Source organism: Zonotrichia albicollis, chromosome 4, assembly GCF_047830755.1.
Source record: "Zonotrichia albicollis isolate bZonAlb1 chromosome 4, bZonAlb1.hap1, whole genome shotgun sequence".
Classification (NCBI taxonomy): domain Eukaryota; kingdom Metazoa; phylum Chordata; class Aves; order Passeriformes; family Passerellidae; genus Zonotrichia; species Zonotrichia albicollis.
In genome coordinates, this window is record NC_133822.1 from 45132047 (window position 1) to 45144784 (window position 12738).

The following is a 12738-nucleotide window of genomic DNA, read 5'->3' on the forward strand; positions in this document are numbered from 1 at the left end:
AGGAAAAGGCTGTAACGTTCTTTCCAGGCAGCTAAATATTTATTGCTCTACCTGAGAAGACAAGGATGTGGCGTGACCTCTAAATAGTGAAATCAAGCAATGGAAGGTAAACATATTCCCTCAGCCAAGGAGTTAGATGCAGTCGTCCTATTTCCCAGGTTTTTTATACCAGCCAACAAATGCTTACTGAGGCTTCTCTGCAATAAGTCTGTGTCAACTGGTCCTGACTAAGCCATATGCTAAGCTGAACAAACCAGATGAAATGAGATGGAAAAAAATAAACCTGTTCGTCTCCAATTTTACTGCACCTCCTAATGTATCACATACTCATATAAGGAAGAGAGCTACCAGAAAAGGCACCACAGGATGCTGTCTGTCTCAGAATAGACCCAGCTACCACATAGCCACCCCTTTTTCCACAGCAAAACAGCATATGATCTTCCAGGCATAGAAATAGGTAATGAAATAATTAGAATTTATCTTATTTAAAACATTGGAGATATCTATATCATCTATATCTATATCTATCTATACACATACATATCATATGCATATAGTATCATTTCAATAGGGACCTTGGATTTTCATACATCAAAGGAAAGATAGATGATAAATAAAGTCACTTTGTAGTACATTTAAATCTGACATTAACCTGAGTAGGTAACTAAAAAGTTGTTCTGCAGCAGACCCTCTAGAGATAAGGTAATTATGCTTTATACACAGATGATAATTCGTTAGAATGAAACAGAACGTCAATACCTCTTGAGAAAATATTTTTAGTGTTTTGCTTGTTTGCTGGTTTAAACAATGGAAAACAATTCAAAAACAGCAAAGAGAGTAGACAGACGATAATCATGATCTATGTATGTAAAGTTAGGACTAAGTTTTCCCCACGTACATATTTATATTTCTGTACTATTTAAAGCTTTCTAAGCAAATGCAAATGCTGTCTACTTTTATTTAACATCTCATTTCTCAGTTTTATTTCTCTGACTAACTTAACAGCATTATCTATTTTTGTCACCTTAATATCTAGCTCAGTCTCCAGATCGTTTAGAATCTGTGGAAGAGCTAATTCAAGCAAAGTTTCCTATGGGCCTTCACTAGCAACCTCCTTCCACAGAGAATACACAGATAATGTCCTCAAGTCTGCACAGATACCACTTATAAACGGTAGGATTCACTTCACCTAATTTTTAATGTTTAAATTTTGCACCAAAACCAAGGATGTTGTGTGAAGTTTTCAGTAGTCTCTTAACAGGTACCTCCACAAAGGAGTCACCCCTGACTAAGACAGGCATCTCATATACACATGGTAATGTATAGATAGAACCTCTCTCTTCATTACCCATAGAAGTAATCTAGTTGGCTGTGTTCCACAAAGCCAAATTTTACGTGGAGCAAGATAGGATCCAGCATAACTGAAGGTAAATCTTAGTATTTATAACCATTCCTTTTTTGTTGTCTTGACAACTTTTTAAATATTAAAGAAAAAATATTGTGAGAACAAATCTGTATTAAAAGCCCACATTGTGTTTAAAGTCCTCATGTATTTGCCAAATTAAAGAAAAACTGTGAATTTTGATCTGTATAAAGTAGAAAAATATTACAAACCTGCTTCAAAAGTGGAGACAATTACAGGGGAACTAGGCTTGCCTTCTAGGAGTGCAGCATTAACATCCCCTGTGAAGGCAATGATCACTACAGAATACCTTGTAAATGCTTTCAAATCAGAAATTTCTAAGATTTTATCCTCCTCATTTGTCTTCAAAAACTGAGCTTTGTAGTTGTCATTATCCACCTGTAAAAAACCAGTAAAATAAAAAAAAAAGTTGTTACAAGGCTTGAAACAGCAAAAGCAGGAAATTATTATTTTGTTATCTTATTAAAGTTTTATTATTCCACTTCCCTAACTAGTTATATAGAAGGGGTCACAAGGAGTCTCTGGATCCCAAGTGTACAAAGCTGTGCTGGGGAATCCACTCCCATCTAACCCATGTGCTCCTTTCTGGCACTTCATGTAGTTTGTGCTTAAGGGAATGGGCTCTTTGGTTGCTGCTGCCTCACACCAAGCAAACATGAACCAATTTGGAGACACTGGGCCAACGCAATTATGGTGACCTGAAACAGGCATCAAACTAGGCAAAGATCCAGAAGATGAGCATCTCTATATCAGAAGATTGTTTGGAATACTATTAGAAAGTTGGGCAGCAACATATAATGTTGATTCAACATTGGAAGGTGCAATTCTTCTTTGGATATATTCATAGAAGCTCTTTTTCATGAGACAATTGGGAAGGATTAATTCTCCCAGCAGGAACCTGGAAAGATTTAAGGTTCATTCTAAAAATGGGTGGACTATAGGAGACCTAGTAATAACTTTAAAATACAAAAAAAGTGTTAATAAACTGAAGATAAGCCACTGTTTACAGTGTTCACAAAAATACAAATAGAAATTTTGCTTACCCAAAAACCAAACAGAAATAAAAATTACACAATCTGCATTGATAGACCTAAAAGTGTAACTAAAACCGTGACTAGGAATCTAGTTATCAGGTAAAATAATATGTTGAGGGTTGCTGAGCAATTTTCAGCACTGGATATTTTATGAAAAAGACAATTAATAGTTTTTGAGGAACACTTTAGGTACACTTGTTTCTGTGTTAGAGCAGGCTACAGGTTGAATTACATTGTGGATACTTCTGATCTTTACATCTCAAATAATCTGTAGTTCTGTAGAAAAATCTCCTGTGTTGGACTTTATATCCAATTAATCACTTCTAAGGGTATCTTCAAAAACAACAAAAAGGACAAAATGGGTGCTTTTCTAGTGTTTCATCAAATATCAATTACAAAATTTTATTTATGTATATTCCCACTGCTTCAGTTAATAATGTTTTTATTATTGTTTCTTCAGTGTGTAATTTGAAAAGAGAATTAGGTAGCTGTACAGTAGTTTTCCCACTGAACAAAATCTGTATTAAATGCAGCTGATAAAACATTAGAACAGCTCAAGCATACCATTTATTTGACAGATAGGCATATATCCCCACTGAGAATTAACCTGAACTAAACTTTCTGATGAATTACACAGACATTCATTTCCTGGGATGGCCATCAAGAGCTGAAACATTTTCTTCTTTCTGACTATCAAGAATCTGGCATATAAATATTTATGCAACAGCTAAAGTACAATCACAGCACTACACCACTAAATTTATTTCTATTCTCCATGAATTTTAATGGTTAAATTCCATTTTCCTTACCTATTTCCATGAATATTTTATTCAGAATTACTCATTCAGAATTACAGTACAACAAACTAAAACATGACTATGAGGAAAAATAATGGAGTAGTATTTAGCTTTTCTGATCCTTAAAGCTGCAAGGCACATCCTAGTAATTTAAGCAGAATCCTAATATTCCTATTCAGTTATGAATACTAATCATTAACTTTTAGTATATAACAGAGGAGAAATCCAAATTATTCTGTTCCATTGTGCTATTTTTATAAATATTTAAAGATACTCAGCTGAGAATAAGAACAAGTAAAATTATACATACTGGAAATTTGTGGAATTTGGAGTCTTCATAAAACTTTCCCACTGGGACAATAAAATATATACTAAAAATTTCACCCAGAAAGACTGGGACAGCTTTACTGGTCTTTAGGAAGGAAGAGGTTTGTCTACTAAAATTCTCCAGAACTGGCACCTGTAGTGCCAGTCATTAGACTGACAACATCTAATTACAGGGAATCCATAAACATAAACCTGGTTATCTGAAATATACTTTGAAAAACCCAAAAAATTCACTTTGTAAACACGGGCTCTCCAAAGTGAAGATTTAAAACAGTTTTTTAAGTTCCTTTCAAATGCTGGCAAGTTCACACAGAACAACAGAACATTCCATAGATCATCTTCCTTCAGGAATTTTATTATAACTTATATTGATAAGGTATTTATAATATTTTTAGAGTGTAGATTGAGATGATATCATTGGTAACTTTGGAATTATCAGACAGAGAGGAAATTGTTTCAATGCAAATTGATAAAATATTAAATCCCAAAAAATTCAAGCTTTGAAAACTTAATTTTTAAGTTTTATAAAACCCATGAAATGTTCCCCTGCTGATGCACTAAAATGCTGCTTAGTCAAAAATGACAGGAATTCTTTACAAGGAAGAAGTATTCTCTTACTTTATTAGGGAGGAAATAAAACTTGCTATGTAGTTTTTAGTGACCTACCCGTTGGGCCAAGCAATCATCCCTGTAAGTCCTCCCCTTGTCATACATCCTTCATCCTGCCATTCTATTGCTGCACTAAGCCTGTTCAGAACTGAACAGATTTCTCTCTGCATGTTGTACAATGAACTTAGAGGAAGAGAAGATTACAGGACTACACATTACTCTTTCTTGTAACTTTTCTGAGTAGTTTAAAAATATTTGGGTTTTTTTTTAAACTAATATCCTTAGACATTTTGATAGCAGAAATAGCTCAGCATTAATATATTAGCAGATCAGTAATCCTTATGACACATTCAGAAAAATTAAATATACACACATAGTCTTACTCTCTTCTCAGAAAACTTAAATGCCTTAAATAGTGTTTAAAGGCCTTAAATAGTTTGAAGTAGACTTTAAATTTTTTTTCCTACTATCAAACAGAATGATTCAAAATTTTTGAAGCTGTAAACAGCAATTTTGTTCAGGTAACATCTGGTAACCTACATTTTATTTACACTTACAGCCCTGTCTGTATAATTCCTGGCAGAACATGGAACTTATATTCTACTTTTCATGGGCTTGAATTTAGAAAGATGCCTATCTTGTCACAGGGCAGGAAATGGGATTTATTAATGGTGGGTTTAAGGAGTTTTGTAAGTGCAGTAGAGGATGAAAAGAGAAAAGCCACCAGAGTTTTCCTCTTATGTCAGCTTTTTTTGGTTATAAAGATCAAGGAGAAAGAAGTGTTATTACTGTGCTTCCAAAATAGGACTAATCTGATGGACAGAGCACCAAGTGCAAAGTGGAAAATCTAGCTTGACTTTAAAGTTTGCCCTCTGGTGCTGTGTAACTTGGTACAAGTAATTTCCTTTTGCTAGGCTCTCCGTTTTTTTGGTTTGTAAAATCACTGCGATGAACCTTTCCTTCCTTTGAAGAAGAAAAGGTCATTATGGTTAAAAAGAGGTCCACTTCCACTAAGCTCAACTACTATTCTCCTGTGTACATTTACAGGTACACTTTTTTCCCTGCAAGATCTCTTATTAGCACATTTTTTAATATGAACCAATGATTTTATCTCCTATTAATAAATGAATAAATGTACAATTAATTCTTAAGAGGAATTTCTGTGGAAATAGACACACTTAAATGGTTTCCAACACACTTATGTCTGTAGTGCAATTTCTGTTGCTGTGGTATTGATGTCCCCAACCATCTGTATAAGCTCTGAGTAAACAGGGTTGCCTTACTGAGGTAACATCTATGAGGTAGCTCATTGGTCCTGTAATGATGGCAGGTTCACTCCAGCTGACATTAATACTGTGAGGAGATGTAGCTAAAACAGTCACATTTTCTGGAGGACCATCTGGAGCTGTAGATAAAAAAAAAAGTATATGTGAATGAATCATGGCCAACAAAGTGCACAAAAAATAACCCAGTATAATTTTAATGTCCAGTGGAGGTTTGAAAATAAAACTTTATCTCACAATTAAGATTACACACTGCTTAAATAACTATAATTTTTCTCTTTTTTTCATATGTAAATCAAACTGTGTGATTTAGAAATACATCTTTCATTATAGCCAGTACAATTTTTCTAGAGTATGGACTGCCCATGACTTCATTTTAAATTGAGACTATGGGGTTATTTAATTGCAAGTTCTTTATAAGTATTTCACATGACACAAGCATAATATATGCAAATATTCATACAAATAGTCAAGTATATTTGTTTATGTCAAATGAATCATTCCAAGAACAAGAAATTGTGAAAAGACATAAAATTCTGAATGCCAGAAAAAATTTCCAGCAGTATCAGAAAGTAGAAGTAGAAATAATTTTCTGCATTTCCTTTCAATTTATTCTTAGCATGTTGGGAAAATACAGAAAACCCAAACAAAAGAAGTGGTAAGAATTGCAAGAGGGCAAGAATGCTCACATTAAGAAATGAGATTTCCCTAAAATTTCCATTTGTTGAGCTGATATGTGAATTAACCTAGTTATTTCTTATTCATGAACAAGAAATTTATGAAATCATAATAACAACTCAGCAATTCTCAGCAAATGGTATTATTTTTTCATAATAACCATTTAAATTTCAGGGAAATGCAATTTGGAGTAGAATGACAACAGATTTGTAGATAATCACAGAACTTGGCTCCAGGGTGCCTTGCTTTTGGATGCACTACAAAAAAAGAGACAACTGTATCACTGAGCAGCCTGGCAAAAAACAAAAAAGTATTTGTGTGTATTTCCACAACTTGACTTCATTGTGCCTTCTTTTCAATCTACCACAAAAAATCCGTATCAGTCAACAGTATATTATAAAAAATTACTGAAGCAATCATAGCTATGCTATCAGAAGATGCAGCCTCTTTTCTCAAACAAGATTAACACATAAATATGTAGTTTTCCACTATTTAACCATTAAGTAAGAGGGCTAAATGAGGAAAAAAATTGGAGTATGTAAGAAGCTATTTAGTTCTTCAGGGAGAACAGGGTAGGAAAAAGAAAAGAACACGGAAAGAAGTATGTAGCTGTTGCAGTTATGTGTGAAAGATTAATGAGGAAAATAATAAAATTTTGCACTATGAAGGTGAAAATTTGGCACCATCGTTGCAGAATAAAAGAGAAATATTTGGGATTAGGTAAGGTACTGAAATGAATTTGGGATGTTAGATACAGGAATTAGATTCTCGTGCTGGGATTAGCAGGAATATACAAGACTTTATAGGCAGGATCAAATTCAACCATTGGAAGCAGTCCCCAAAAATACTGAAGAGTATGGAACAAATGAATGGAGTGTAACTGAATGAACTGTGAGTGCACATGGGGGGTGGCAAAAGAGGAGAGTGCTCAGAGCAGGCTGGCTGTCAAGTGGGGAGCTACAAAAAATAAAACAAAATACAAGGGAAAGCATTGTCCCTGAAAATTAGAATAAGCACAAATTCTATTTTTCAGGTAATGCATGTCAGGCTTGTTACCAAACAGCCTTTCAGTGTAAACAATGCTTCTAGTAACTATGACAATGATATTTATCAGCTTTATTGCAAAAGGAAATTTCTGAAAAACAGTATAAAAGTATATATATATGTACATATATATACAGTTCTTGGGCCTTAGTTTTCATACAAACCAAGTTTCCAAAGACCATTTTCCATTGTTTTTTATAGAACTAATGGACTCTGCAGTTATGCAGAGATGGTGTGAAATAATTTTAAAGCATAATCTCATCTACAAATTATACAGTCTGCAGTTATTTACGTGGTTAATTTCCATATGCAGTTTATATTTGATATATTTGTAGATATTTGCAAGAAAATTCTGATTGACTATGCTATATTTAAGTTACTTGTCTAAAATACATCTAAATATTAATACATGGTTTATTTTCATTATGCAAAGTAAAATATCAGACATTAACCAAATAATACTGAAATATAGGAATATTTTCTGAAATTGTATGTATAACTGGGGAGAAAACCAGAAAATGAAAGGTATCTGACATGTATTATGTCTTACAAAAAACATCTTTTTTTAATCTCTGTTTGATTCAGTGGATGACTGCCACATTCTGATTTAGGTTTGTTTGTGAAATGAATCTGGTCAGTATGAAGCCATGATATCACTACCCCCTTTCTCTTATAAATCACAGCAATTTACTCTGGAGAAATGACCTAGTCTTATTCTCTCATTCCCCCATAATCCAATCACTTCCTCTCATAAGCACTTTTCTCCTGGTTTTCACAATAATGCATTTTCTGTAACTAATAACCATCATTTCCTGATTATCATGCTTCTATCCTTGCACAGGAATGTGGGTCTTATGGAGGTCAGGGTCATCTTTCCCATCCATCTGTGTCCTGATGCTAAGGCAGCAGTTAAGTGTGTTAGTTTGAAGATAAGTCTGGATAGCCCATCATTTAGCATAATCTTCAAAAATAAGACTGAATACTCCAGTTTTCTAACAGAAATTTATGCTTGCCAGTTTGGTTAGGATCAGCTCCTTTTTTTTCCTTTTCCCAGTAAAAATAAAGTGTGTGCTTCAGTTACTTATTTTTTAATCATCTGGGTTATTTTTATGTAGTTTTGAACAGTTATATTTTATATTAGCCCATAATTATTTTCAAATGTTTACTTTTAAGGAAATGTAACAAAAAGAAACACATTCTCCCAGGCAAATCTTTCCAGAAGAAAGCACACATAACAAGACATAAAATCTCATTACTTTTCATCACACAGAAACATTTCTTTAACAGTACCAAGCAACTGGGTATCAGCAGGGACTGGGAAAGAAGGCGCTGAAAAGAGAAGCATAAACCTCTGCCCCATGCTTGTATGTCCTGGCCTTCATGGGACATTGGAACATCTGGGATTTTCCTTTGTACCTCAGTGTATCCTGGCATTAGGGGACTTGGCAGTTTACCAAAAAGCATTGTATTGTGTAATTGTATGAGATCCAAAATGAGGTCAGTGATCTCACTGTCATTCATTTTCCATCTAACCCTCCACGATTATTTTTCTCTCAGAAAACCTAAGTTCAGCCAATCTTGTTCTTCTCAAAAATGTAAAAGTGAAACTTGGGGTAAGTGTAGGGGTGAAGGAACAAAGTTTCCATAGCTATGGAAAACATTTCTTGCCCTTTCCCTTACTGTGATACAACACTGTGATCTTCTGTGCTGGTAACTATATAAATCTAAGTTATGATGGAAATATTTAATCTTGTAGAATAGATTTGGCTCTTGGGCAATCAATCAGCTAAGTAATAATGGCGCCATCACACTACTTTATGAGACAGTAAGACAATTCCTGTGAGATTAATCTGCAGGATGGAAGGCTGAATAGTTTATCTGTGTGATGTGAGAACTGGGCTGCATTAGCAATCCATAGTATTTTCACAGAGTAACTCTATAACCACTCACGGTACAGAACAGTGACATTATTTTTTGTTTGAGACTTGCAAATAAGTTAGAGAATCTTGAAAATAATTCCTATAGTCATACATTATTCTTCATAATGAACAACTGAAAAAAACAGCTAAGATCCTCACCTTACACCCTGGATAGTCAGAATTATTAGGTATTTCTGCTTTAGCACAGCAATCAAATCCTCAGAACTTGTAAAAAATATTTAGGAATTATTTTATGTAATTTCTGCTGCTCTTGAGGTTTCTTCTCTTTATATTCTGGGAAATGAGTCTAACAGTTTTCACCTTATATGCTCCTCCTGAATATGATTATAAATAACTTTCTGAATATGATACGGGAATATTTTCTTTAGGCTTGAGAGAAACACAAATTTCTGAGAACTCAATGAATTATGAAGAAAAAATCCTTTAACTATTATTTCACAACAAAAGTAACTTTACCTTTGGTAGAAGCAATGTCTTACAGAGGCACTTCTTGAAAATCAAGTGAAACAGTGCCTAACTTCTGCCCTCAAATGTGCAAACACAACTCTCATTGATTTTATGGGCTAAGTACTCAGGGTATTTTACATAGCAGCTAAGTGCTCTTAAGCCCTAACAGACGAAGTATATTGGCTGTGTATCAGCAGGCTAATCCAAAGGATGCTTGGCCCTGTTCATGAGGGAAAGGAGAGGGAGATCAACACCTGTTTTCTGTTACAAGGCTGCCCAGAGTGCCGATTCTGCTTGGTGCATTCTGAATTGCTCTTTCCTGCTATAGGCTGTAGCCTTTGCAAAATAAAGAGCAGAACTGAGGAGATTTTTAACAGCAATTCTAAAAACTAGGCTTTGAGAAGTATGGGATACCTAGAAACCTGCCCTTGCTAAAGATCAGCCGGCGCTCATGGAGGCTCCTAGCACTGCTGAAGCACGACAGAGCTGCCAGCTGGTTACCCAGATGTGTCATGTCACCTTTGTCTTCTTTTTCCTCCTCAGCTGATTGCCATTACCCCAGAAAAAGACCAGTGCCCAGACATGACGTTTGGAATAGTGCCATGCTGCCTTGACTCCACAGCGGTGTGTTTTATAGGCAGCTTATCTCCTGATGTGTCGCCAGCCTAACTCCCTGGAAATTCATTGCTGCCTACTTCCATCACCACAGATACAGGCCAGCAGCCCCAGACACTGGGCTGGAAGAACTGGTGGAACCTTTATACTTTCTACCCCACCACTTGTAAACCATCTAATAGAACACACAGAGGACCTGCTGCTGAGAATAGCACTGAATTGGAATGGAAAGGGCTCATGCGGTCTATTGAGATGGTTATACTTTGATCTACCATCCTCTCAGTGGGGCTGGATAGGAAAGTAGCTCTGTCTTAAACCAAATCATCACTCTCTGAAGAGGAAATCATAAAAAGCATCTTAACTGTATGCAATTATATGTGTTTTCATTATCTGCTTCCTCTTCCAGTTTAAATCCCTAACTTTTTTTTAACTCTGCAACAATTATTTTTTAAGTCTTTGCATACATCAGCAGCTGAGTTCTATCATTTTAATAGTAAGAAATATCCCCAGAGCTGCTGGCTCAAGAGTAGCTCAAGTTGTGGAGAACTTCTGTTATCTATCTTCTGCTCCATTTGTGTTTGTTGGGTTTTTCTTTCCCTTAATTTAAAATGTTGCTCTGATTTACAGGCAGAGCTTTGCCATGAGTCACCGGACAAAGAAAGTAAGTGCACATGAGAATGACTCTGCAGCTGATTCCAGCACTTCTCAATCCAAAGGACTACTTCTGAGCTTTATAAAAAATAAGGCTGTTAGGATGTTTACTATCACAGTGTCTACACATCACATGATTATAAAAACCTGAGTGGGACAAGGCAAATATCTAGACCACTGAGTAATCCTTGATACACAGCTCTTTAAGTACCTGTTAGCTATATTATTATTATTATTATTATTATTATTATTATTATTATTATTATTATTATTATTATTTTGAAAGGGGAAATTACTAAAAGAGCTCTGATTGAGTCAGGCTATCCTTGGTGATTCTCAGTGGTTCTGCAGACACCAGATCTCAGGCATTCTCTGTCCTAGGATGGCTGCAAACTGGTAGGGAGGATCATATATTCCCATGACAACCGCCTAAATAATTTATGTTTCATGTCCCCTTCTCTCAAATATTTTGTGCTGACTTATTTATGACAACTACCTCTTCTCTTACTTGGAAACTTAAATCCTCAGCTGAGGCATGAGAGTTCTAATATGTGTCAAGGCAATCCTGTACATGTTTCATGGCTACTCTGATTAGTAAACTCTGTAGGTGGATATGGTTTTAGTAAGAAATCTTAATCCCTCAGAAACTATTGCTTAAATTCCATTGCCAAAAACAAACAACAGCATTTCCAGAAAGTTTTACAATTTAATGAACAGACTTTTAGTCAAAGAATTTAAAGAATATTTTTTTCATTGGCACACCCCACAAGTGAAATTGTATTGAAAAATGGCATATCAACTCATACCAGCAAAAATTCAGACTTACCAAGTCTACACAGGTAGTACAGCTGAGGATTGAAATACTGTTGGGTAAGCAGTAAATATAAAAGAGTACACAAAATACATTGAAATACCAGTCAGTATAAGGTATGTATACCTACCACACAATTTATATATATATATATATACACGCACACACACACACACACACACATATATATATATATATATATATATATACACACACACACATATATATATAGTAGGTCAAGAGTAGCTATAAATCCTTATTGTCTCTGAAGAAATAACTTCAACAAGAGTTCTTGTTATTTAAATGAACATCACATTGTTATAGCATTATGAGACATGGCAGACATCCTTACTTACAGCCAGGAAGGGTTTGAGTTGAAATCCAAGGTGAAGAACTGCCATAACCAACATTTGTACTGGCAGCAACAGCAAATCTGTACCATCTGTATTTTTTCAGTTCATACACTGTGTCTTCTATCCAGTCATCCATGACATTTTCATATAAATACTGATGCATCTCATATTCAATACATTCCATAGCCTCCCAGTCACTGCAGTGGATGGATTGTAGCTGTGTGGTAATCTTGTAGTTTTGAAAGTAGCCAAGGATAGATTTTGGTGATCTCCAATGCAAGGTCACACTTGTTGATTGCACATTGGAAAATACAATATCTCTGGGTGCACTAGGAACTATAGATTAAAACACTTGTAAGAGACCTTAATTTGAATGAAAAGTGATTGCAACTATACGACTTTTATCCACTGTTGAAAACATATTTTAATAAGCATATCTAAAGATCAAGATTCAAATTAATATGTTTAATAAGAAATACTTCCAATGGCATAAATCACAGTGTACATATTTAGGTAGCATATGTTAACTACAGCTTTTGAAATAAAGAAAAAAATATTCTTGCAGGCATGGAATGTAGAACCAGTTTAGAGAGATGTTACATTTCTATTGCTACTTTTGGGGCACTGTCTCAACTAATAGAGGGAATATTACACAAAGTTATTTTTCTGTGCTAAAACCCACAGCATGTTTTACTGTGGGTTCTAACTGAGGTTCTTCAGCCCTCA

The 12738-nt window shown here is 34.9% G+C and overlaps 1 protein-coding gene across 1 annotated transcript in view; it reads right to left on the reverse strand.

Moving 5' to 3' along the window:
• The window catches only part of PTPRQ (protein tyrosine phosphatase receptor type Q), a 130544-nt gene that overhangs the window by 40754 nt on the left and 77052 nt on the right, over window positions 1–12738 (reverse strand). The window contains exons 43-45 of the mRNA XM_074539671.1: window positions 12016–12348; window positions 5474–5595; window positions 1615–1801 (exon numbers count right to left, since the gene is read on the reverse strand). Of these exons, the coding sequence (XP_074395772.1) occupies window positions 1615–1801; window positions 5474–5595; window positions 12016–12348 (642 nt within the window). The remainder of the gene's footprint in view (window positions 1–1614; window positions 1802–5473; window positions 5596–12015; window positions 12349–12738) is intronic.